Below are 25,400 nucleotides of genomic sequence, written 5' to 3'. Positions count from 1 at the left end.
AGATGGGATCATAAAATATACGGGTCGAAATATGCTAACTTGTTGTTCTTCTGCTCTCATTCCATCCAATAAATAGCGAAGCAGCTCCTGGCTGTCTTGCTGCTGATAGCCTTTAAACCGTACTGCTCTACAGAAAATAAAAGATAAAGAAAGAAAACAAAACAGAAAAAAGAAAGAAAAAAAAGCAATGATGAGTCTATTAAAATATGAAACTATTTTTACAAAAATCTTAAGATCGTATCCAAGATCTCAGAGTGTTCCAGTTTCTCAAAATTTCCCTTTGGTTCACCAACATCCTTGGCAGATTTAATTCTCACATAAAGTTCATATTTTTTAATCCAAAAGAAATAAACCACACTATAATACATTTACTGGGTTGACTTCTAACGCTACTGAGTTTTTCATATTAATTCTCAGCATCTTACTGAGGCACTGAAAACAGAATCAAGGCAGATACTCACTTTTTACAGACCTGAGAAAAGAGTTCTTTAGGTGTCACGATTCCTTTTTTGGTCTCTTGCATCTCATTCAGAAACTGGCTCATGGCTAAAGTAAGAGGGCCTGGAGGCTCAAGGTTTATTTCTAAGGGTTCCTGAATACGGGAATAAAAATTGCTTTCTTCAAATTTTGGAAACATTTATTTTACCAAAATGTAGCTAGTATTGCCTGCATTGCCAGTGTTCCTGACAAAACTGTCCCATTTCAAAATTCAAAATGCACATCAGGAACAACAGAGAAAGTTCCTGGTCACTGACTATTGATGAAGAATTCAGTTCTACTATTTTAGTTTTAGAGTATCAGGAGCTTACCACCTAAGAACTGAAAGAGCCAGAGCAAAATATGAATAATTAAAAAAGGGTAGGAGACACCTAGGCACCTCAGTCGGTTAATTGTCAGATTCTTAGTTTCGGCGCAGGTCATGATCTCACGGTTCATGAGCTTGAGCCCAGCATCGGGCTCCATGCTGACAATGTGGAGCCTACTTGGGATTCTCTCTCTCTCCCTCTCTCTCTCTCTCTGTCCCTCCCCCACTCGCGTTATCTCTGTCTCAAAATAAATAAACTTTTAAAAAAATTGATAGGGTAAAATTCATTTGGCTACACAGCATTTAAGTCACCTTAAAAGCTGTTAAAAAAAAAATAACGTATACCTAGGGCTTCACGCATATCAACAACTTTCTCAAGGACACTGAACGCTAGAGCACAGCAGAATATGACATACACATAGCAAATAAATCTAAAAGCTAAATCTATTAGCCTGAAAATGTTTAACTCAGTAGCCTAAAACAAAAGCAAACAAAACAAACAAAAAAGGTGAAAATGAGCATCAATTCTTTAAAATAGCTTAGAATGGCAGGATGCCTGGGTGGCTCAGTTGGTTTAGTGTCCAACTTCAGCTCAGGTCGTGATCTCACAGTTCATGAGTTCGAGCCCCACATTGGGCTTTGCACCGACAGCACGGACCCTGCTTCGGACTCTCTGTCTCCCTCTCACTCTGCCCCTGCCCTGCTCATGCTCTCTCTCAAAAATACATAAACATTAAGAAGTAATAATGATAGTAATTTAGAATGTGTATATTCAGAGAGGAAAATTACTGACTGTAAAAGAAAATCCTGGGGCGCCTGGGTGGCTCAGTTGGTTAAGCGTCTGACACCTGATTTCAGCTCAGGTCAAGATCTCCCAGCTCATGAGATCCAGCCCAACATTGAGCTCGGCTGCTTGGGATTTTCTCTCTCTCTCTCTCTGTCTGCTCCTCCCCTGCACGCGCCTGCAAGCTCTCTCAAAAATAACAATAAACTTAAAAAAAAAAAAAAAAAAACTTAAAGTACGTACAGTTAGTGCCAAATCAGGTGGTTCAATTTTTACAATTGTTCCAGACATTTTTACTTCTTTTAGTAGTTCTCTCAGCACTGGTGTTTGTGACAAATTCTGAAACGTAGAATGGAAAAGAAAAGGAAAATTATTTAAAGGCAAATCAAATATTTATTTCATCATTCAAGTATTTAAATAATTCAAGTATTTCTTAATGTTTGTTTATTTCTGAGAGAGACAGAGACAGAATGCAAGTGGGTTAGGGGCAGAGAGACAGGGAGACACAGAATCCGAAGCAGGCTCCAGGCTCCGAGCCCGTCAGCACAGAGCCTGATGTGGGGCTCTAACTCAAAGAGCTGTGAGATCATGACCTGAGCCGAAGTCAGACGCTCAAGTGACTGAGCCACCCAGGCGCCCCTAAATAATTCAAGTATTTCTTAAGTGTCCATTCTATCGAAACAGAAAATCACTATCAACACTGCAGCCTTTCTTATATCTATCTTAGGAAACAAAAAGTAATGGCATGCTATTCTCCCTACTTTATTTGGCTCATAAGTACTTCAGTTTAGAGTTTACTCATCACTTCAAAAGGGCACTACCTACTACCCAACATGAAGTAGTTACCCTACCAAGTATTTGTTTTTGTACTAGGTTATCCTGTGTTTCCCCCACCCAAGTGCAAGTTCTATGAAGGCAGAATTCAAGACCAGCATGGCCTCTAACGCACCCCAATACTTAGCACAGTGTTTTATTGTCACGCAAAGTCAACCTTTCCTTAAGTATTCTTTAAAAACCCAGAAATAAATTACTTGGGGGAAAAAATACTGTTAAGTAACAAGCATGCAAAAACATCCTATATTATGAGGGGAAAAAATTTCTTAATAGGGGAAAAATTAACATTGGCACCTGCATAACTGCATTGAAGAAACATGTATTTCCCAAATTACTGAGTCCTTTCACAGTTATCTGGGAAGCAGAATTCGTGGAAGGATTTTCTTTAGCCAAGTTTTCCTTTTTTTCTCGCTCTTGTTCATTTTTACTCTCCTTTTCTAATTTTTTATTTTCAAGTTCAATGTTACCATCTTTTGCTGCTTTAAAAAAAAAAAGGAAGAAAAAAGATTTGGCAAAATGTGCAGTACAACTATACCAAATGCAAAGTAATACTTGGGACAGAGCACTAGAATTCGTGAATTTTACCCAACATCATTATTCACCAGCTGTTTCATTTTAAATGTTTTCTAACAAATGTAAGCAAATTACCATCAAAAGAGAAAAATCAATAAAAAAAAATTCAGAAGTGATGTAAGCAACAGTTTGACAAATAAAACCAAACAGTTTATGTCTGGCACAAATCTTTCCTTTTTTACTACACAGAAGCTTTTTGCAAATGAGCAAGCACATCCTACTTTATGAAATTAGAGTATGAAACAATCAAGTGAAGAATGCAGACATGAAATAAATTTTTAAATGAAATTCCATGGGTCAAAAACAAATACTGAAGTTAGGAACAAACAATTCTGGCTGTGCCAAAGATACTTCTGTGACTGTGAAAATCAAAACAAGCTTAAAGCAGCAGATGATGTATGCCAACCCAATTTAACTATGTATGAAGAAAATCTGTGAAATATCTGGCCTTTTGAAGGAGTTACAAGCACTTCACTTGTATATCATCCAAATATAACAAAATACATTCAGTATGAGGCAGGTGTACCTCGAGGCCCCGACAGAAAGGGCATCACTGTTCGTTACTTACTCCAGACTCATCACAGACTCTTCATCACATCTGACTAGGTTGTTCCTCAGATTTCCTTCTGACACATACTTATCTCTATTCCCACTGTTTTACATTCTTAACCAAAAATAGTTTCATAGTTTGAAATCAACCACAATTAATGTTATTGAGGTTTATGTAATGCCAAGTAGTACGGTAAATTAATCTAAATACATTCATAAGACAGGTAAGATATACAAGTCAACATTACAGAGTATATTGAGAAATAAATAATTTTACCTGATTTTGGAGTTGTAATTCCAGCTTGTTTTCTAACATAATCAACCACCTGACCCAATCTGTTTGAACTACAATACTGGACCTCATCATCACATAGGTAACACCTGTGTCCCAAAAGATCACAGAGAAGAAAAGTGACAAAGTGTCAACCAAAAAAGGGGACAAATTATAATTCCTGGAACCCAAGGTGTGTAACAACCAATTTATCCTATTAAAGAAAGTGAAAATAAAAATTCTGTGTTTTCTTGAAGAAGACTATCCATAGTGTCCAAGATTTACTAATAGGAGACCATTAGTAAGGTTAGCCAGAACCATGGCTACAGACAGACAGGGTGAAAAAAACTCCAAATATTTTACTGAAATGGCTATTTACAATATTAAAGTCAAAAGTTTTTTTCTACACAGATTTCAAAATATAGATCTACATCATCAAAATTAACAAATCTTACAACTGACAGATGATGTTCAATGTACACCACTGTGTAAATGGTTTTTAAAGATCTGAAAATTTGTTTTGATGATGTTACAATACAGGAAATACACACACCAGCCCCACATTGATTTTCACGCAAATTAACTGTCAAAATTTTACTATATTCTCACTTCATCTGAAATTTGTTTTCAGTGTCCCAATTTTTAAATAATAACCGACCACATGCCATTTATAGTATCACAAGCAAGAAAAACAAAAGGATGAAAGATTTATGTCTTCCACACGCAACCATTTCTATGTGTGTACAATACTAACCAAAAGGCACGCAAATATGACATTCTCTAGCCTTCCAAAAGTGATGGTATTTAAACAAATTCTACAAAAATTTAAACCTTCTTCCTCCCGATACATTTCAAACACTCCCATTCTTCAAACAGTTTCCCATTCTCCCATACTTCAAACAGTTTCCAGTCAACCGACAGGCACAAGAGTTGAAACTTACCATACACTCCAGTTGTCCAAACTGAGAACCAGACAATGAGGTTCGGACCTTGGTGTCATATAGTGCTTCAATGCATGCTGCTCCTGAGAATCTCTGCCACAGCCCTAGAGAATCATAATCATAAACCTCAAAGCCACAGTCGTTCACCAAGAGAATTCATAATCTCTAATGCACAAGGAAGTGGCCTGAGAAACTGTCATTCTTACAATTTTGGAAATAAGGTGTTAGATTGTAGACAGAGTCCAAATTTTGTGAAAACTTAAATAGGAACAGGCAACTGAGGACAACTCAGGAAGAAGGTATTTAGGAACTGTCCACTCAAAGCACTCTTCGTCTCCAACTTGTCCTTTCTAGTCCCAACTACACCATGCTAATCAAGTCTTTCACTAGGTATGGTGTGAGCAACTTAACGGCTTCCTAAGCATTTTCCTCACAATCATATTTTTCAGTTTATTGGTATCTAAAACAAAGTTCTGTTCATACACTCCATTCAAAAATTACAAATTGCTTTGAAACCCCTAATTAACAAACCTGATACCATCTGACCTCAACCTATGTTTCCAGGGTTAACTCCCATATTCTCCTGTATCAAATCCCACCCAGTCTTCAGGATCTAGCTCAAAGGCCACCTCCTCTCAGAAGCCTATGCTTATTCTCCCGGATGAGAAAACACTGTAGTCTTACTGTAAACAAACTCCTACAAAACATGGTGTAAATTCCTTGTGGCATTCTTTATCTTCCACTTTACATTAAAGTGAGCACTGGGTGTTGTATGGAAACCAATTTGACAATAAATTTCATATATTGAAAAAAAATAAATAAATAAAAAAATAAAGTTACCAATGTTTGTATCCTTTCCTCCCCTGGACCATAAATATTGAAAGTCCAGAAAACAGAATCAATCTTTCTGTTACCCAAAAAATGTAGCAAATGGAAGGAGGTTAATAAGCATTAACTGAACAAGTAAATGGGAGATTTCCACCTACAAGATGTAGAGGCCTATTCATAAAAGAACTTGACTGGATTTTCTGCTTTTTGCTGGTCAAATCACTGCTAAGATATATCTTCCCTGGGTATCTATCTGAACCAGGCCACCAACTAACTCCACTGGATTGCACTACAGAAGTGGTCCTGTTTCTATAATAACGAAAAATATACTTTGAAGGGGAAATGTTCGTCAATGGTTTCTAATCTTTTAACTATGATATCAACACTAATGATTTAATTTATCCCACTCAACATTCGATTCTAAAATAAATGAGTTGAAATTTGACATTAATTTTGAAAAATATAACACCATTTGAGATCACCTGAAACCTAAGAATGAGATGCCCTGTCTTGAGAGAATCACCTGCTAACAGGGCAAAAGGTAACTAGAGTAGGACAAAAGTTAACACTTGATAGTGATACTGTCTTACCCTTAGGAATTAAAAAGATAGCAAAATAAAATATATAATAAGAAATGTATTCTGGAAAATTTGAAGTAACAATTCTCACCTATATACTCACCTATATTCTTAAGACCTTCAGTGAAAACCTTTCAAATACAACAAATATGTTCTTTGCTAACATTCAGATATCGTCAAATTGTCTGACCCATGAGCTATCACTATTCCCCTATTGGAATGGTTAAAATAAAGTCATGACAATACTAAATGCTAGCATGAATGAAGAGAAAGTTGATCACTCATACACTGCTGGTAGGAATAAAAAAACAATACTCTGGAAAATTTGGCAGTTTCTTAAAAACTAAAAATTCAATTAATACATGACCTAGTAATTGCACTCTGAGGACATTTTTCCAGAAAAAGGAAATCTTAAGTTTACACAAAAACTTGTACACAAATGTTCACAGCAGCTTTATTTGTAATCACCAAATCTGGAATGGGATCAGCCCAAATGTCCTTCAACAGAGCAGTTAAACAAACTGTGATATACCAGGTATATCCATACCAGGAAACACTACTCAGCAATAAAAAAAAGAACTACTGATGCACACAATTTAGACGACTCTTCAGGTGATTAGGCTGAGTGAAAAAAGCCAATCCAAAATTGCTGTATACTGTGTGATTCCATTCACGTAAAATTTTTGAAATGACAATATTTTAGAAATAGGGAACACATTAGTGGCTGTCATGGGCCTGGGCGAGAGATGGCAGTGGAGAAGTGGGTATGATTTAAAAAGGGCAACAAAGAGATCCGTGTGATTTCAAACTACTTGGTATCTCGACTGTGGTGGTGGATCCATGAATCTACTTAGGTGACAAAACTCTACAGACATCTATGACGTTTGTAAAATGTTGCCACTTGGAGAAATGGGGCAAACCACATAGAAATATCTCTATTATTTCTTATACTGCATGTGAATCTGTAATTATCTCAATAGAAATTTCAATTGAAGAGGGAAAACAAAAGTTCTCTGCCTCATCTTAAAGCTTCATGACAGGAATGCCTAGCAGCCCAGTTGCCCAAAATATGAACCTGACTTGCCACCACTAACAGAAACTAAGAGTCCCTGACCTTCAGCACCCTGGCAATATCTGTCAATTGTTCTGTTACCTAGATACCCTCCATCCCCCACGATGAAGTTACCCATCCCCCAGCTGCCATAAATGTGGCCTGCTCACAGCTCACAGCTCAGTCTGTCCATCCCCAGGAATTATCCTCAGTGGAATGGAGTTGCCTTGCCTAAAGTTAGTCCCCCTTCTCAGGGGCATCCCGCATCCAATGCTTAGCCTACGCACAAGTACAAACGCCTGGCCCCTTGCCTCAATTCAGAACCTCTCTGAAGGCCAGAGTTCATCATGGGATCAGGTGAGGCCCCATCGCACTTCCACTTTAGTTCAACTTCTCCCTGTGCTTAATCCTGCTTCCCTAACTCTCCTCCAGGTTGTGGTACCAGGAAACACTCTGCAGTAAACCACCTATACACAAACCTCAGTCCCCAGATTTGTTCTCCAGGGAACAGGGCCTATGCCAGCTGGCAGCCTACTCACCCAAACTGCGATTTTAGGTAATACCTTCTAAAATAAATTCAAAGAGTTTTACAAAACCCATGTTGATCAAAACCTAAGCATACCTGATGGCCACATTTAAGACACAGCCAAACTGAAGGGTTTTCTTCCGTTTCTTCTTCAGATTTATCTTTTATTTTATTGTCCGTCTTACAATCTTGACAAATATTCCATTCCACGTTCAACAAGGCCCTTTTCAAATTACCTTGTTCCAATCCTTTTCTAATGTGTCTGCACGTAGGTTCTATTAAGACAAATAAAAAGGAGTAGGTGAGGTAAAATATGGCTTTCTGCGGTTAATCTCAAAACTTACCATTCATGTGAACATTAAAAATGAATCTACTCCATTAACAGACTGTTAGATAATCTAAAAACTTAAATTCCTGTTTGATGTTTGAATATTATGATTATGTGAGAAAGAGAGTTTACACAAATCTGAAATTTTGTTTTTTGAACTCCTAGGTACAATCATCACCATTCCAATTCCAATCACTTCAATTTATTTAACTATTTCCTTTAAAATTAAGGCTTTTATCATATTAATTATCCCCTTTATCTTAAAAGGTTCACGGAGAAGGTCCTTCATTCAGTCAACAATAAAACTATCACAGGGCCAGCACTGTGGTAAAGGCCAGGGAACCTAAAAAAGACCAAGTCGCAGCCCTTCTCTTTGAACAGCTTATATTCTGGCAGAAGCAGATAAATAAATAAACACATAAGGATCTCCAAAATGTGCTAGCGCAGTACAAGAAGGGCTAAAAATTAATAAAGTTTACATACAGGAGGTAACATCTGTACAGCCTTAATAACAGTAATAAAATGTTCTGATATTAAGTACTTACTATGAGCCTAATACTGTACTAAATGTTTTGCATACACTATCTCATTTAATTATCAGATTCCCCCCCCTAAAAGAAAGACACTACTGGGCGCCTGGGTGGCGCAGTCGGTTAAGCGTCCGACTTCAGCCAGGTCACGATCTCGCGGTCCGTGAGTTCGAGCCCCGCGTCAGGCTCTGGGCTGATGGCTCGGAGCCTGGAGCCTGTTTCCGATTCTATGTCTCCCTCTCTCTCTGCCCCTCCCCCGTTCATGCTCTGTCTCTCTCTGTCCCAAAAATAAATTAAAAAAAAAAAACTTTGAAAAAAAAAAAATTTAAAAAAAAAAAAAAGAAAGACACTACTATCCCCAAAGACAGATGAGAAAACTAAGATTTAGTGCCCAAGATCACATAACTACTAAGTGGCTATGACAGAATTTGAGCTCACATCTTTCTGACCTCAAAGCTCACACTTGAAGCTATGAACTCGGGGAGTGAAAAACAACTGAAAAGGCCACATCCCATGAACAGAGTATGGAGGTATAAAATGTCATACTGTCTCCTCAGACTGGCAGTCACATGTGTATAAAAATGAGCAGCTGGACCTGAGACCAAAAACCCTGTTGGGACCAGATCAATAAAGAGCTCTGCAAGCCACTCTAAAGCGCTTCAGTTGTTTCAAGGACCCCAGAGGTTCAGAAACCAGTCAAGTGGCACATTTAGCTTACGCACAATGAACTTGCACCAAAAGAAAATAAATATAAATGAGATCATATTAAAAAACTACTAAATCCCAGCAAGTGGCCAAAGGAACACAAACTAAAAAAAGAAAATACTCTTTTTCAACTAGCAAATCAGCAGGTTTTTACAAATGATACCAGCCAGTATTGATAAAGGTTGGGGAAACTGGCACTTTATTTCACTACTAGCGGGCCTGTAAATTACTACAATATTTTTGGAGGGCATTTTGGCAACAGAACCAAAAGAGCCTTGAAAATACGTATGCCATTTATTTCAGCAATTCTACTTCCAGAATATGTACTAAAAAGAGAACTGGATGTGCACAGAGATTTAGCTACAAAAATGTTTAAGATCAACCCATTCGTATCACTGAAAAGGTAAAGATTACCTAAATGTATAACAGTGGGGAATTACCTAAATTATGAAATAAGCACCCATGGTCCTTACATCAATGGAATATCATGCCATTAAAAATGTTTGGGGCGCCTGGGTGGCGCAGTCGGTTAAGCGTCCGACTTCAGCCAGGTCACGATCTCGCGGTCTGTGAGTTCGAGCCCCGCGTCAGGCTCTGGGCTGATGGCTCGGAGCCTGGAGCCTGTTTCTGATTCTGTGTCTCCCTCTCTCTCTGCCCCTCCCCCGTTCATGCTCTGTCTCTCTCTGTCCCAAAAATAAATAAAAAATGTTGAAAAAAAAATTTTTTTAAATAAAAATGTTGTCAAGGGGTGTCCGGGTGGCTCAGTCAATTAAGTGTCCAACTTCAGCTCAGGTCATGATCTCATGGTTCGTGAGTTCAAGCTCTGCATTGGACTCTGTGCTGACAGCTCGGAGCCTGAAGCCTGCTTCAGATTCTGTGTCTCCCTCTCTCTCTATTCCTCCCCCACTCATGTTCTGTCTCTCTCTCTCTCAAAAATAAATAATAACCATTAAAAAAAAATGTTAATGCTGTCAAAACTATTAAATAACATATAGATATAAACATTAAGTTAAAATGCAATTACAGAATGATAATGTACACTTTGATCCCATTTGTACATATTAAAATATATGTCCATTTAGGGATATAAACATAACTTTAAAGATTCAATTGGTGAAATATACCTAAAGATTCAGAAGAATCATCAATTGGAACAGTTTTTCCCTTTGTCCGTTTCTTTCCCATGTTGGCACCTTATGGATTACTTACTGACACAAAATAACAATCTAGAAAACAAGATAAAGTTAGCTTGACAAAAAAAAAAAAGTAGGTTTTATATTTCTCTAGGAGACAGTAATATAACTAAGCCACATACTTTGCATGTCCATCACACTTTGTAACATACAAAGACCATTCACATATTATCAGTAAGAACTCTGAAGGAGACAGGATAGTATTACCCCTGTTTTTCATAGCTTAGAAAACTGATTCTTAATAAGGTTTAGAGTTTGGCAATGAATGTAAAGGTCAGGAAAGAACCTGTCTTTCTTGAGAAATCTCAGCACGTTCACACTACTGGGAATTCAATTTCTCACTACATAAATGTGTAATGGTGGTAGGCACTTTGAAACAGGATAATGCCCCTTCCTTCTAAACTATGCTTCTTAGGTCTGCAGTCTAAACTGATCATTTCTCCAAGAAAAGTTTAAAACAAGTCTGAAGATAATCTTCTAAAGGGAGTCAGAAAATTTACAAATTTCAAAGCCAAATATAAAAAGCCGAAGCCAGGACACCTGGGTGGCTCAGTTGGTTAAGTGTCCAACTTAGGCTCAGGTCACGATCTCATGTTTCGTGAGTTTGAGCCCCGCATCTGGCTTTGTGCTGACAGCTCGGAGCCTGGAGCCTGGAGCCTGCCTCAGATTCTGTGACTCCTTCTCTTCTCTGCCTCTCTCCCACTCATGTTCTGTCTCTCTCTCTCAAAAATAAATGAATGTTAAAAAAAAATTAAAAAGTGATCCACTGTTCCACATTTCCCACACCAGGACTTCCTATGGATAATAGCTGAGAATTTATTAAAACCACATTCTCAACTGTTTACATTATTATGTTGTTGCCAAAATCAGTTTGGACGACTATGACAAATCTAGCTGCACATCAAATCTTCACCTCCTTAGTCAACAATTCAAAATTAGAAAACATCGAAAGCGCTGAAAGTACATCCAGGTCTACCTAACTAAATAATAATGATTTTAAAAACTTGTTCTTCACATAGGATAACTTAGTGCCAAAGTCAATTAAATGACTATTATTGTTATTTTACCTGGAGTGCTTATTAAAATTCTGATTACGTAAGTGAAAAGTAGGACCTGGAAGATATATTTTGAAAACACTTCCCAATTAATTCTGATACTTAGCTGTCATCCTGTCCTGGCTTAGCATCTTAGAAATATTCCTCTTCTAGCTCTTAATTGGTTAGTGTAAATATAGTTAATTCAAAATAGTTAGTGGAAAATGAGTGCCACATCAAGTAATTATTAAACTTTCCAAGGATCGTCTAAAATGTAACAAGTCTCCATGTCCACAATACACGTGAATTAACTAACAACTAACAAAAGAACACAAAGTATATGGATATATATAAAACTAGGGTATACTTTGTGTACATTTTGTCATCCTAAAATAACATGTTACATAATTTATCTTATTCAGAATTGTAGATTTTAGGGGAGAAAAAATAGTACTCAAGTTCTTGCCTCCAATCCAACTGCTCTAATCTGTGCTGCATCCCAGTACCAGATAGATCTAATAATACCATTTTAATCACATCCATGCTCCTGAGCTGTACATTCACAGTCCTTTATAAACTGTCCCAATGGTCTAGTAATCCTGACTCTCATTACTTCCCCCAAAAAACCACTGAAGTGTAATTACATGGTGCTTTCCATCTTCCAAGCCATTTCATAAACGTTATCTTATTTGATTTTCACAACAACCCTTTAAGTGGGGTATTTTGTTATAAGAAGGAACTCGGAAAGAAAATGATGAAAGATCACAGGGTGGCAGAGACGGATTGAAAACACAGATCTTTCGATTCCAAGACCACCACTATTTACATTCCAGTCAAGCCACTGTCTCCCCTAGTGTCCCCTCCAAAACACTATGGCCCCACCTCAAGGCCTTTGATCTCTAGCTGGGAGTTCTCTCCATCCATCCAAATCTCATCAATCCTCCAAGCTGTCCCTCTCAATGAAACTGTAGACAACCATTCTACTCTAAATAAATCTCTCAACTGAATTTCCCCAATCTTTATAATGTGCACTACTCATTTTGTCCCCTAACCTGATACAATAATGGGCGGCTTCTTAAATCTTTGTTCTGGACATGTGTTATTTCTGTCTGTAATCTAAAGTTCTAGGAGAAAAAGAAAGGTTTTAGGCATTACTTCCGAATTGCCTAAAGCATCTAATGATTGTTAGTACATAGTAGGTCGTCAGAAATACTTCTTGCATCGAAATAGAAAAGAGCATAGTACCTGAGACATAAAGGTGATTACAAGGCGCAAAGGTAGGCACACATTAGAATGAAGCAAACAGGTTCCTGGGAAATCAAAAAGGTAAAGAATGAAGAAGTCTCCAGTAGTGAAGACAACAGAACTAGCAAATCTGGTTTGAGGAGTGCAGCAGCCTAGATTCCAAAGAAAAACTTCAAAGACTAATTGTAACTAGTACAGGGAGAGGACAGTAGGGGGTCACTGCAAAGCTGTGGAAAACGCTGCAGTAAATCTTTAGCAGCTATTAAAGGGCATCAAATGAGTCGAGAGAAGAGAGTGGTGAGTACCATCAGCTATAAAACATCAATAAACCTATTAAGTTTTTTGGGCGAGTCTTCAGAGGAGAGTCAGCCTCTTAGCCAAATTACTCTTTGCAGGACTCCACACAAAATGTAAATCAAAGCTGGTCTTGCCAGCTCGCATATTAATCCAGTTCCCTTCCCTTCCCAGTCTTCCCATGCCTGCTCGATTCCATTAAAAAAAAAAAAAATGGAAGTATTTGGAAAACTTTGTCAGCAAGTCTTAAATATGGCTTTCAAGTTTGGCACAGGTCTGACCTACCCTAGGTTCACTGACTCAGAGAGATGACAGATCCTGCTTTTCCTACTAACCACCATATGGACACGGCAGCAAACCCAACCCCAACCAGTAGGGTGCTCCCGGCCGCGCGGCGCCCATCACACCTCCCCTTCCCTTCCAACTGCTCCGCACCCACGGAGAAACCTTGGGGTCCGGGGTCGAACAGGGCGCCAGCACCGACAACTCATTGGCCAGCTCCTGGAACTGACAGGACATGAAACCAATGAGAACGCGGTACCGGGCCGAGGCCAGGTAACGTGCTTAAGGAAGAGGAGCCTTCGAGAGGAGAACGAGGTCAAGGCAGGAAATTCGGGCTCTCGGAACGCAGGACGTCCTGCGAGCGGTGACTGAGAGTCAGTGGGAACAGAACTCACCCACGGCGACAGCGCCCATAGCTGCATCCCCTAATGGGCCTTTGGGCTGGACAGCCAGCTCCGTCTTCCTCCTGGTGACAGAGACAGCGACAGAGCCGAAGCCAGAGTGACCGCTAGAAAGCAACAACTTCCGGTACGCGGCATTATGGGAAGTAATTTATCCCCAGGGGCCGGCGGAGCCCACGCTATTTTATTGGCGCCTGCGCGCGGCTCCCTCCGGAAGTTCAGATTCAGCTGCTCGGAGGAGTCTAGCAGTTTTACCCACTCTGGTTAACTATGGGGTTGTTTAAATGCTTCGGAAGCATAAGTACCTGATGGTGGTCAGAGTATTGGAATCTCCTTGATGGGTTACCTTATTCATATTACATCTGAAGTCTGGCCAAGAGGGTGACATTTACATTTCACGCAGTTCCCCTAATTCTGTCCGATCGACTTCTAAAGTTAAGTACGTATAGTGTCTTGAACTAATCTTGCCAAGGGAGGGTAAATTTTTCAAACATTTACTGTGTTCGTTTTCAAGATATGTACGTGCCGAGCCCCTGGTGAAGTGAATTAAACAAACAGGCTCGCTGCCCTGGGGTTTATTTAGTCTTCTATAGAAGACACAGTAATCGCCTGGAAAAAAAAAAAAAAAAGATGCAAGCGCCAGTAGAAAAATAGGCAAGGGATATAAACAGGTAATTCACGATAAAAGGACACTTGATCTTAAAAGATATGAAGAAATGTTCATCCATATTAGTGAGCAGATAAAAGTAGGTTAAGATAGTGGCGTCCTAATCTGTCGAATTGTCCAGAGTAACAATGGTTACATTTGGCTCTTGGCGGGGTGGGGGGGGATCTGGCTTTCCTGCTCTTTACTGCTGATATAATTTTTTAAGCTTTCTTCATTAAGGTATCTTAGCACACAAGCATTTTTATTTTTTCCATTCTAAAACACAGCCTTGGGGACATAGTACCACCTGCTCTCTCTGCCTAGGAATGCTGCTCCCCATGATATTCTGTGGTTGGTAATTGTAATTCTGTTCACACCTTAAAAGTCACTTTCTCACAGAGAAATTGGCTGGGCAATCTAGGTTATATAGCCACCTGATCACTCACATCACTTTATTTTATGCCACTACCCAGCAGTTGTCACTATCTAGTATTTTTTTCTCATGTTTACTTATATATTTCTCCTCCCCCCCCCCGCCCCAATTCCCATACATACACAGAAATGTGCAGATGTAAGCTTTGAGAGATGAAACATCTTTGTCTTGTTCACGGCTCTCCCTTGTACCAGAAGTGTTAGCAACATAGTAAATGCTTAATGCTTATTGAAGGTCATTAGAAATGAAAAATTTTACAAGAGTGTTCATAGTAGCCTTACTCATAATAGCCAGAAAACTAGAAACAGCTCGTGTTTTGAACAAAAGAATAGGAAAACTGTGGTATAGTCTTATAATGGAATTCTAAGCAATAAAATTGATAGACACAAGAATATGGACGAATCTTCAAAATATACTGAAAGAAGCCTTATACAAAAATACCTACTAATTCCATGCATGCGAACAGGCAAAACTAATTATGGCAGGAAAAACTCAGAACAGTGATTCCCTGTTGGGGGTTTGGAGGGGGACTGACTAGGAAGGAGCATTTCTAGGGTGCTAATAATGGTCTATATCTTAATAGGGTTTGAACTACAAAGTCGTATGCGTTTGTCAAAACTCAACCAATATACATTTAAGATGTGCATTTCACTTTTACCCCAAAATAAAAAAATCAAATATTTAAGTCTGTTATACATGCTGAAGTATTTAGGGAGAAGTGTGCTAATGTCTGCAAATTGCTTTGAAATGGATCAAAACAGATGGATTGGATGAATGGATTAGATACATAACAAAGCTGGTAGAATAAAATGTTATGATAGTGTGTCTAGATTCATGATAGTGTCAGTGTCTTAACCTTAGCACTATAGACAGTTTAAACCACCAAATTCTTTGTTGTAGAGAGATGTCTTGTGCACTGCGGAAGTTGAGCAGCATGGCTAGGCCCTACCCATTAGATGCCAGAAGCACTCCTCCAGTTGTAACAACTCAAAATATATTCAGACATTACCAAATGTCTTCTGAGACATTTTTGCCCCCCCGGGAGCAAAATCGCCCACCCTTTTTTTCCACACCCTTAAAAATTGCTTCTGTTTCACTGTAAAATTCTCTCAACTTTATGCTTGAAATTTTTCATAAAAGTTGGAAAAAAAATACATTTAATGACATTGGAAAATGCCCACAAACCACCAAGTAAAAGATGACGCCATGAAAACACATGTACTAATCTTATTTTTTTGGGGGGGGGGGGGGGAAGAGTGCGAGTTATTATTACCAGTGAATATCAGCGTTTACCAAAAAATCTTGAGATTTCTAAAAATAAATAACCTAACAAAGAAAAAAGTGCATTACCGATATTTAGACTGTGAAGAAAAATCTAAAAATTACTCTCAGGGTGGAGTCGCCTTCAAACTACCCTTTTATTAGCCGAGATAAAGTTCTATGCATGCACATGGCATTTCCTAAGGTCGTCAGCCACAACCACCATCCAGGCTCACCTCTCCCTAATGCCTTGCCATTCAGGGGCCAACAGCATCCCTATTGTGTGGGAAGATGTTAGGAACGCAGAACAGGGGACCCTATATCTACGTACCGAAACCCAAGCTACATTAAACCGAATGATTCCTACACAGGCTTGAATTTGAGGAGCGTTAGTTACTTTAATAGACCATTCCTTGACCCAGGAAACAGTGTTAATACTTCTCCGTGACAGTGGCAGCAGCTGGCAAATCCCCATAGGGTAGAATAAGAAGAACTCTGTGACTGAGAACAGAGCGGAGCCAAGAATCCCAGCCACCCAGCAGGTGCCAGGACAAACCGGCCAGCATCACTGGGCTTCCGGGGCGCGCGGCCCCGAGCGCGCGCATGCGCCAAGCCGGGCGGGCGTCTTCTCACTTCCCGTAGGCCGCCCCGCTGGAGTTTGCGGGCTTCGGATTGCCTAGCTCTGGAGTTCTGAGGCTCCTTCTGGATGAGACCTGAGCTGTTCGTGCAGCCAGAAAATCCGGGGTTCCAGCACGGAGGGGATCCAGCGCTCCAGGTGAGGTTTCCGTCTACTGCCACCCAGCCGCACCGGGGGTTTCCCATGTTGCGGGCCTGTCTTACCCTAAGGCAACATGGCAACGTAGTGGCACCGCCTTCCAGCGGGCTACACGCTGCTCATTGGTTAAAGCAATTCCTGACGCCGCCCACAGCCGGGACCATATCCCCCCCCCCTTTCCATCCTTGCCACGCCCCCCCGTGCCGGTCAGGTGTTAGGGGCGACGGCGCCTGCGCACAGGGCTTCGGTTACGGGCTCCCGCCGCTTGCCCAGTGTCCGGTCCTGTGCAGCCTGGCCCCCATCCCCTCTGTAAAATAAAAATCTGCGAGGAAAAAAGAATGACTCCACTTAGGAAACTCAAGTTGCATTCTACGTTTGTACAGCATTCATTGAAATCTTGAGTCAGAAAATTCTCTTCAAGATTTTTTTGTTTGTTTGCATTGAAATCTCATCTACGGAAATAAGTTTGACAAGTAAATTATATATTTGTGACATCACTCCCAGAGTTGTCCGCACATGAGTCTCAAACTTCTTTGCTGGTTCCATTTCATCTTCCAGACCTCCAGACTCTGTGGGACTTTCTCCCAACTTCACTCACTCCCTGAGTGACCAAACAAACATGCCTTTATTGTATGTTGGTTACTCCCAAAATTACATCTCCACCTGGATACCTCATAAAGTGCATAATTACATCCAACTGTCTGCTGAACATCTCTACTGAATAGGTGTCTTAATAGGCACTTCATTCCATATTTTCTTTTTTTAATGTATTGTTAGAGAATTTTTTATTTTTTTAATGTTTATTTATTTTTGAGAGAGGGTGTGTGTGCGAGGGGGGAATGGCAGACAGAGGGAGAAAGACAATCCCAACCAAACTCCATGCGGTCCACACAGAGCCCCACACGGGACTGGAACTCACAGACCATGAGATCATGAGCAGAAATCAAGAGTCAGCTGCTTAACCAACTGAGCCACCCATCAAACTCAGGACTGTGAGATCATGACCTGAGCAGAAATCACAAATCACAGGCTTAACTGACTGAGCCATCAAGGCACCCCCTTTCCATAGTATTTCTAAAACCAGGCTTCAAGTTTCCACCATTTTCCCTACCTAAATAAATGCCAAATCCATTCTTCCAATCTCTTAATGCTTTAGATTCATTCTTCAGTCCCTCCCAGTCTCTTCCTTGTGGTCACCTTTAGCAGAGGAGTGGTCCCTGACTACCCTGTGTACAGTTGAAAAACCCTCTCCTCCCTCCTACCCACTTGTTCCTTATCCCCTTCATCTTCTTCAGTCTTTATCCACTAGACATACATATTTGGTTTTTGTTGTCATGGTCTTCTCCCACCGAATTAAGTCTCAATGATAGCAGAGATTTTTGTGTGATTCTTGTTCACTGTTATAGTCTTAATGCCAAGGACAATGCTTGACACACAATAGGGACTCAAGAAACATCTGTGGATGAAGAACAAATAACAATCATAGCAAAACCACTTTTCTAGTACTTGCTGTATTGCCACGCATTGTTTTCAGCACTTTCCACACATCATCATTTAATCCTCAAGTGACCCTATCATTCCCATTTTGGAGATGGGGAGATTGAGGCACAGAGAAATTAAGCCACCTGCCTAAGGTCACACAGTTGGTACGGGCACGTTGGCAGTCTAAGTCACAGAGTACATCCTTAAGCCACTATGATAAAAAGCCAAAATAAATTCATTTCCTCTAATAGCCATCTACCCAGTTGTTTCTTGGATTCCTTTTAAAACAGATTAGGGGTGGGGCGCCTGGGTGGCTCGGTCGGGGGGCGCCTGGGTGGCTCAGTCGGGGGGCGCCTGGGTGGCTCAGTCGGTTAAGTGTCTGACTTTGGCTCAGGTCATGATCTCGCGGTCTGTGAGTTCGAGCCACGCATGGGGTTCTGTGCTGACAGCTCAGAGCCTGGAGCCTGCTTCTGATTCTGATTCTGTGTCTCCATCTCTCTCTGCCCCTCTCCTGCTCATGCTGTCTCTCTCTGTTTCTCAAAAATAAATAAATGTAGAAAAAAATTAAAAAATAAAAAAACAATAGATTGGGGTGCCTGGGTGGCTCAGTCAGTTAAACGTCTGGTTCTGACGCACAGGGCATGATCTCACAGTTGAGTTCCTGAGTTCGAGCCCCATGTTGGGCTCTGCACTGACAGCACAGAGCCTGCTTAGGATTATCTGTCTCCCTCTCTCTCAGCCTCTCCCCTCCGTGCACTCTCTTTCCTCTCTCTCTGTCTCTCTCAAAAATAAACATTTAAAAAATAAAACAGACTAGAAAAGATATTCATTGAATTCCAGTGAGGTCAGGGATTTTAAATACTTACATGAATATTTTTTTTAATAACAGAGCAAATCCTTAAGGTAGCATGTCAAATGGAAATAGGGTATAAAATTATACGAAGTCACTAGTAAGGGAAACATTGTGTTTAAGGGAGGGAGAAGTGTTTGCTGCTGTAACAGTTTTGAAAAGGCCTAAAGATGGTGAGTAGGGCTGGTAATATTTAAACTACTTAAATTGGGGTGGTTTGAGGACAAACCAGGGATTCCTGATCTGTGTAGAAGGTCTAGGGAAAAAAAATGTTCTGGGGTCAAATAGGTTTGGGACACTCAGTATCCTAAACTTCTTAGAAATTCACAATGCATATTGGAATGTAACAATAAAGACCGAGATGCCACACACAAAAAGTGTGCCCATATAATTTACTTTCCAAACGGGGTTATTTTTGTCTAAGATAAATGCTAAACTAAGTTGGTACAACGGCATGACTCATGGTCACCCTAAAGAAGCTTGTTAAACTTTGTGTCATTCAGCATTTCCAGAACTTATTTAAGCCCAAAATTCTTTGTGTAATTTTTTTTTTCCCCCAGCATGGCAGTGACACCCTGATAAACCATGTTTTAATGACTTTAAGTTGAAAAAGCATTGGGATTAGGAATGATGTGTTGGCACTGATTTATACTCTGATCTGTGGAGACAGCCCATTGTGTGCAAGAGTGCCTCAAATTTTCCTGATTCCTATCCAGTTAATCCTAATGAACTTAACACCCCACCACATTTAGTCATTCTCATAATCCTTGAAGTGTTTGTGACAGAACCCATTACTGTTACTGATCTGCCACCTGTGAGTAATTGACATTTCTCTTTAAGTAGAACTTTTTTATTCTTTAAAAGCACCATACAGTGAACTAGCTCAATTGTCAACCAAATACCATTTTCTAATATTAAAGAAATGATCAGTTATATTGGATGGAATAAAGAAGATTTGAATAACGGAAGAGACATGTTGCTAGAGGGCTTGATAATGGATCATCCAAGGCACCTTCGTGACCTGGATCCCCTCTACATGTGCTGGTGTTTTGTGCTACCAGTCTGTGAAACTAACAGCCAGATCACGAACTGGGATGAATTCACTCCACTAAGTAGCTGTCAGGGTCTTGGGCTAGTTTGCCATCAACCGAGGGAAACCTAACACACCCGGACCCCTCCTCTCAGACTGCAACTCTCTCACTCAATCACAAATTATGTGAACATTTCTCTGTTAGATAGTCGGTACTCTCTTGAGTGTCTTCATAGACCTCTGTTAGACACTGCATACAATACGTATAATGACAGTTCAGAGCATGAGTTGATGGAGGCAGAGTCCAGGTAAGAGAAGTCAAGGTTCTAGAGGGAAATAGATATACACTCAACTTTGAAATTTTGAAGAGACCGCTTAATGAAGGGGCTGTTTACAGAGGTGTGGCCAGGTTTAAAGAAACGCTTACTATCCCGAGGCCTGAAAGGTCTGCTGGCACTGAGGAAGAAGGACTGCCCACAAAAGCTATGGTCTTAAGGGGTCATAGCCATTGTTAGAATCCCACCCAAACAGGAAAGGGGTAGTGAAGAAGTGCCCTAGCCTCTTTCTCCTGCCATCCTCCTCCTTTCTAACAGGGCATTAGCTGAACCTAACCATAAGAAAAGCAGAAAAGTTGAATGGTATAGGCTGCAGAAGTCAGTTTTTCAGAGTCCAGAGCAGGGAAAAGAAGGACCAAGCATGTGTTTAGGGGACAAACAAAAAGTAACTAGCACAAGAGAAAATTGTCCAAATGATGAGCCCCTAACCAGGCCTTGGTGGTCAGGGTTGTGAGGAAGGGACAGGTTCAGGCCCATACCAATTTAATTGTGCTTTCCTGCCTCACAGACCTTTCTTCTCTCCCCACTATGTCTCCTTCTCCACTGGTCTCAGCCTCACTTCAGGGTTCGACTCAGATCCTGTCTCCTTCCTTAAATCTTTCCTGATAGCCCATTTCATTGATCGTGCACTCCTCTTAATCCCCACGATAATGCCTATACTGGTCATTTAACGCTTAGCCTTTTTATCTTCATTGTTATATATCTTCTTAGATAATACGTCCTGATCCTCAAACTAAAAAGAAAACCCCAGGAAGGAATGAAGGATGAAGCTCTACATATAGTAGTTACTCAATAAACGTTTATCAGAGGTGAGAAGAATTCCATGAAGACAGACAGGATTAACCAAGATAATGGTGTTTGATTTCACAGAGTAAATTCTCTTGGAGAAGGTAAGCCATGTTTCCTTTGCAGCAGTGGGACTGAGCTCTGTTTTTCTTTTCAGATATGTAATCTTTCTTTTTTTCTGAATTCAGAAGCACTAAATAGTAATCCTAAAACTTCAAACAATACAGAAACATACAAATCAGTCCTTCCCTTCTTCCCTCCACCCACATTTATCCAACTGTTCATAGTTTGGTAAATTCTCTTTCTGACTTTGTTCATGTATGTGTAATGATATAACAAGAATAGTAAGACCATAATTGTTTATATCCTTCTACAATCTACTTTTTTTAGGTAACCCTGTATCATGAACATCAGTGTTAATATACATTTTTTTAATGATCTCATGATTTTCTACTATTTAGATACATATTTATTTAACTGATCTATTGTTGAACACTTAGGTCATTTCTGATTTATTGTAAATAATAAGCAGTAAACATCCTTACAAAAAACTTTTTTTTATATAATGTCTGATTTTTTTCCATAGGTCAGCTTCACAGAATTGGAATATTTAGACCAATTTTTCCTATAGCAACTTTTTCTTCTGTGACACTTACCCCACATTAACCACCTTTGTGTGTGTGTGTGTGTGTGTGTGTGTGAACACATGCCAATTTGATAAGTTAAAATTATCATGTTGGGGTGACTTCCACTTTTGGTACAACATAATAGGTATACTTTTCCTAAGTTGTCCTGCTAAATACAACTAGGAATCTTGAACATTATTTCTAAAGGAAACACAAAAGAAGTGGAGAAGAAGGCAGATCAACTAGGGACCTTGGGACCCAAGGAAAGACACAGTGGTAACTTCCTTCGGTATTCTTTTTTGCCTCAAATATCCCAGACTTGATTAAAGAAGCAGCAAACCAGAAATACCAAGGGTACAGACCAAAAAAGAATTTTAAAGCCCCCAAAAAGCCTGCTCTCTCTAAAGTACCAAGAAAGGTGCAGCCAAGCAAGATGGAAAACATTTAGATAGTTAAATGCTCTACACCAAGCAAATAGCACAGAAAATACTGTAGCCTCTACCTGACCCACACCAGCAAAAGGAGACTTGATTCCATCGTCACTGAGCTATAATAAGCACTCAGTGCCCACTCCTTGTCAGGATGGTACCAAAAACAATCTGATTAGGGACCCAGGACTTTCCTCCCTGCCTGGTGATAAGAAGGACCTTACCACAGTTTTGTTGTTAGACCTGTGTCACATCCATGTCAGACCACATGGGGAGCCTGTACTTCCACTCTCATGCAGCGATAACAAGGCATCTCTCCTTCACCCAGCTGCAGTGATGTCCAAAAGGCCTAGTGGGTAGTCCAGACTTTCACCACCGCCTGTCAGTAACAAAGGATCCCCTCAACATGGTGTTAGCAGAGGCCACATGGGTAGCAATAAGGAGGCACTCCCACCCCTCCTAGCCATAAGTCCCCCATTTTTTTACCCTCCTTTCTGGAGCAGTATCAGAAAAAGTATGCTAAAATGGAAGATTTGAGTAGTGTTCAGTCTCACAATACCTAAAAATGTCCAGATTTCAATAAAAAAATCACTCACATACCAAAAACAAGGAAAATCTCAAACTAGGTGAAAAAGACAAAAAATAGATGTCAATGCCAGGATAACAGAGATGGTAGAATTACCTGACAAAGATTTTAAAACACCCATCATAAGTCTGCCTAGCTGGCTTAGTTGGAGGAGCATGGGACTCTTGATCTCGGGGTCATGAGTTCAAGCCCAATAGTGGGTATAGAGATTACTTACATACATACATACATACATACATACCTACATACATAAATCTTAAAAAATAAACGAAACACCTATCATTAAAATTTTTCAGTGACAATTACACACTTCAAGCAAAAAAAGCAGGGGGTGGTGCAGCTGGATGGCTCAGTTATTTGAGCGTCTGACTCTTGATTTCAGCCCAGGTCATGATCTCACAGTTAATGAGATCGAGCCCTGAATCAGGCTCTGTACTGTCAGTGCACAGAGCCTGCTCAAGATTCTCTTCCTCCCTCTCTCTCTGCTCCTCCCCCCCTTCTGTCTCTCAAAATAAATAAACAAGAGTCTCAGTAAAGAAATAGAAGCTATAAAGAAGAACCAAATGAAAATGTTAGAGCTCACAAATGCAATAACCAAAATTAAAGACACAGTAGATAGACTCAACAACAGAAGGAAGGAGACAGAGGAAAGGATCATTTAACTGGAAAACACAATAATAGAAATTATACAATCTAAACAATGGAGTGAAATAGGCCAAAAATAAATGAACAATTTTAAGAACATGTGGGACTATAACAAAAGATCTAACATGTCATTCCAAAAGGAGAGGACAGAGCTGAAAAAGTACTTGAAGAAATGATGGCTGAAAATTTCCAAAATTTGTCAAAAAGCATAAACAGATTCAAGAAATTGAATGAATGTCAAGCACAAAGAACTCAAAGAAATTCAAATCAAGACATCATAGTCAAACTTCTGAAAACTAAAGACAAAGAAAAGGTCTTGAAAGCAAGCAAGACATGAACCTTAGCTATAAGGTTCAAATAAGAGAATATTTCTTGCCAGAAACTGGGGGCCAAAATAAAGAGGCATAATATTTTTCAAGTGCTGAAAGTAAAGAATTGTCAACCTAGAATACCACATCCAGTGAAAATATCCTCAGGAATGAAGGGTAAATCAAGACAATTCTAACATAAAGGAAAACTAAGAGAATTTGTCACCAGCAGACCTACCCTAAAAAAATGGCTCAAGTAAGTTCTCTATATGGAAAAGAAACAAAAAAAGAATTATTATGGAGGAAATGTCATGAAAAAGGCAACAGTATGGTCAAATAAAATGGGTTTTCCTTCTGTTGAGTTTTCTAAATTATACTTGGTGGCTGGAGCAAAAAGTATAACACTCTTGTGGTTCTAAATGTATACAGAAGAAAATTTTAAGGTCGTTATATTACAAATGGGGGAAGGTAAAGGAACATAAAGTAACATAAAGTGTCTGCACATCAAACTGTTAAAATAAGACACTGGTGATGTTTTACGGGTGTGTGTGTGTGTGTGTGTGATGTTTTATATAGGTGTGTGTAGAATAACCACTAAAAGAGTTATAAAAAGAAATGCAAAAACATTATACATTAACCAAAATGGAATTCCAAAATATCTTCAAGCTACAAAAGGCAGGGAAAAGAAAACAAAGAAATGAAAAATATAGAAAGCAAACAGAAAATAAAATAGTTGACTTAAGCCTTAACATATCAGTAATTGTATTAAATGTAAATTGTCTAAATACAGTAATTAAAAGGCAGAGATTTGCCCCCCTCACCCCCACACAAACCCATACTTACAAAGAATTATCTGGTCTGAAATATCAATAGTTCCAAGATTGAGAAATCCTAAACTAGAATCTAGTTAAGTCTAGACTCTAGACTTTCAACAAATTCATGTTTTCTAGCTGCTTTCTAAGGTACCTAGTGCTGGTTCCTGAGCCTTCCTAAAGTTCTGCAACTTCCCTACCCACCTGACCAAGCAGCTAATAGAGGAAAGAAAGCTGAAATCTAAGTTACAACTCACTTGCCACTTTCCACCTTTCAAAATTTTGTTAATAGCTTTTGTTATTCCCTTTCCCTTTGTCTTTGAGAATTTATCCTTTTACTCTCATTTTAATGGGGTCACAGAGAAAGGGAAATATTTATACAAGGCTCATCCTCCGTGTTTTATCAGAAGTCCCCACACTTTTTTGGGAAAATGCAATTAAAATTATCTTTTAAAAAATCCAACTTGGGGGTGCCTGGGTGGCTCAGTCAGTTTAATGTCCGACTTTGGCTCAGGTCATGATCTCACGGTTTGTGGGTTCGAGCCCCAGGTTAGGCTCTGCGCTGACAGTGTGGAGCCTGCTTGGGATTCTCTCTCTCTCCCTCTCTCTGCCCCTACCCCACTTGCACTTTCTCTCTCTCTCTCTC

The 25,400-nt window shown here is 39.7% G+C and overlaps 1 protein-coding gene and 2 long non-coding RNA genes across 10 annotated transcripts in view; 1 reads left to right on the top strand and 2 right to left on the bottom strand.

Annotated features, from left to right (window-relative positions):
* Positions 1-13,880, bottom strand: part of USP16 (ubiquitin specific peptidase 16) — a 27,681-nt gene extending 13,801 nt beyond the window's left edge. For 2 of the 8 annotated variants that reach the window (XM_058731818.1, XM_058731825.1), the window contains exons 1-9: positions 13,747-13,880; positions 10,428-10,529; positions 7,837-8,015; positions 4,758-4,861; positions 3,823-3,926; positions 2,718-2,902; positions 1,833-1,928; positions 462-592; positions 40-127 (exon numbers count right to left, since the gene is read on the bottom strand). In XM_058731818.1, the coding sequence (XP_058587801.1) occupies positions 40-127; positions 462-592; positions 1,833-1,928; positions 2,718-2,902; positions 3,823-3,926; positions 4,758-4,861; positions 7,837-8,015; positions 10,428-10,488 (948 nt within the window). In that variant the 5' untranslated portion in view covers positions 10,489-10,529; positions 13,747-13,880. Of the gene's footprint in view, positions 1-39; positions 128-461; positions 593-1,832; positions 1,929-2,717; positions 2,903-3,822; positions 3,927-4,757; positions 4,862-7,836; positions 8,016-10,427; positions 10,530-12,775; positions 12,841-13,354; positions 13,474-13,746 lie in introns of those variants that run through there. The other 6 variants (XM_058731819.1, XM_058731820.1, XM_058731822.1 and 3 more) reach the window with 6 other exon arrangements.
* On the top strand, positions 13,764-25,400 carry LOC131512754 (uncharacterized). Its single transcript, XR_009262288.1, has 2 exons — positions 13,764-13,879; positions 21,275-25,400. It is a non-coding gene; the product is annotated as an uncharacterized LOC131512754 (long non-coding RNA).
* On the bottom strand, positions 17,215-22,740 carry LOC131512755 (uncharacterized). The gene is made up of 2 exons (XR_009262289.1): positions 22,628-22,740; positions 17,215-17,467 (listed from the first exon to the last, which is right to left on the bottom strand). It is a non-coding gene; the product is annotated as an uncharacterized LOC131512755 (long non-coding RNA).

The sequence above is a fragment of the Neofelis nebulosa genome, chromosome 5 (genome assembly GCF_028018385.1).
Source record: "Neofelis nebulosa isolate mNeoNeb1 chromosome 5, mNeoNeb1.pri, whole genome shotgun sequence".
Lineage (NCBI taxonomy): Eukaryota > Metazoa > Chordata > Mammalia > Carnivora > Felidae > Neofelis > Neofelis nebulosa.
Note: the sequence above shows the minus strand (reverse complement) of the source record. Positions and strands in the feature narration are given on the sequence as shown.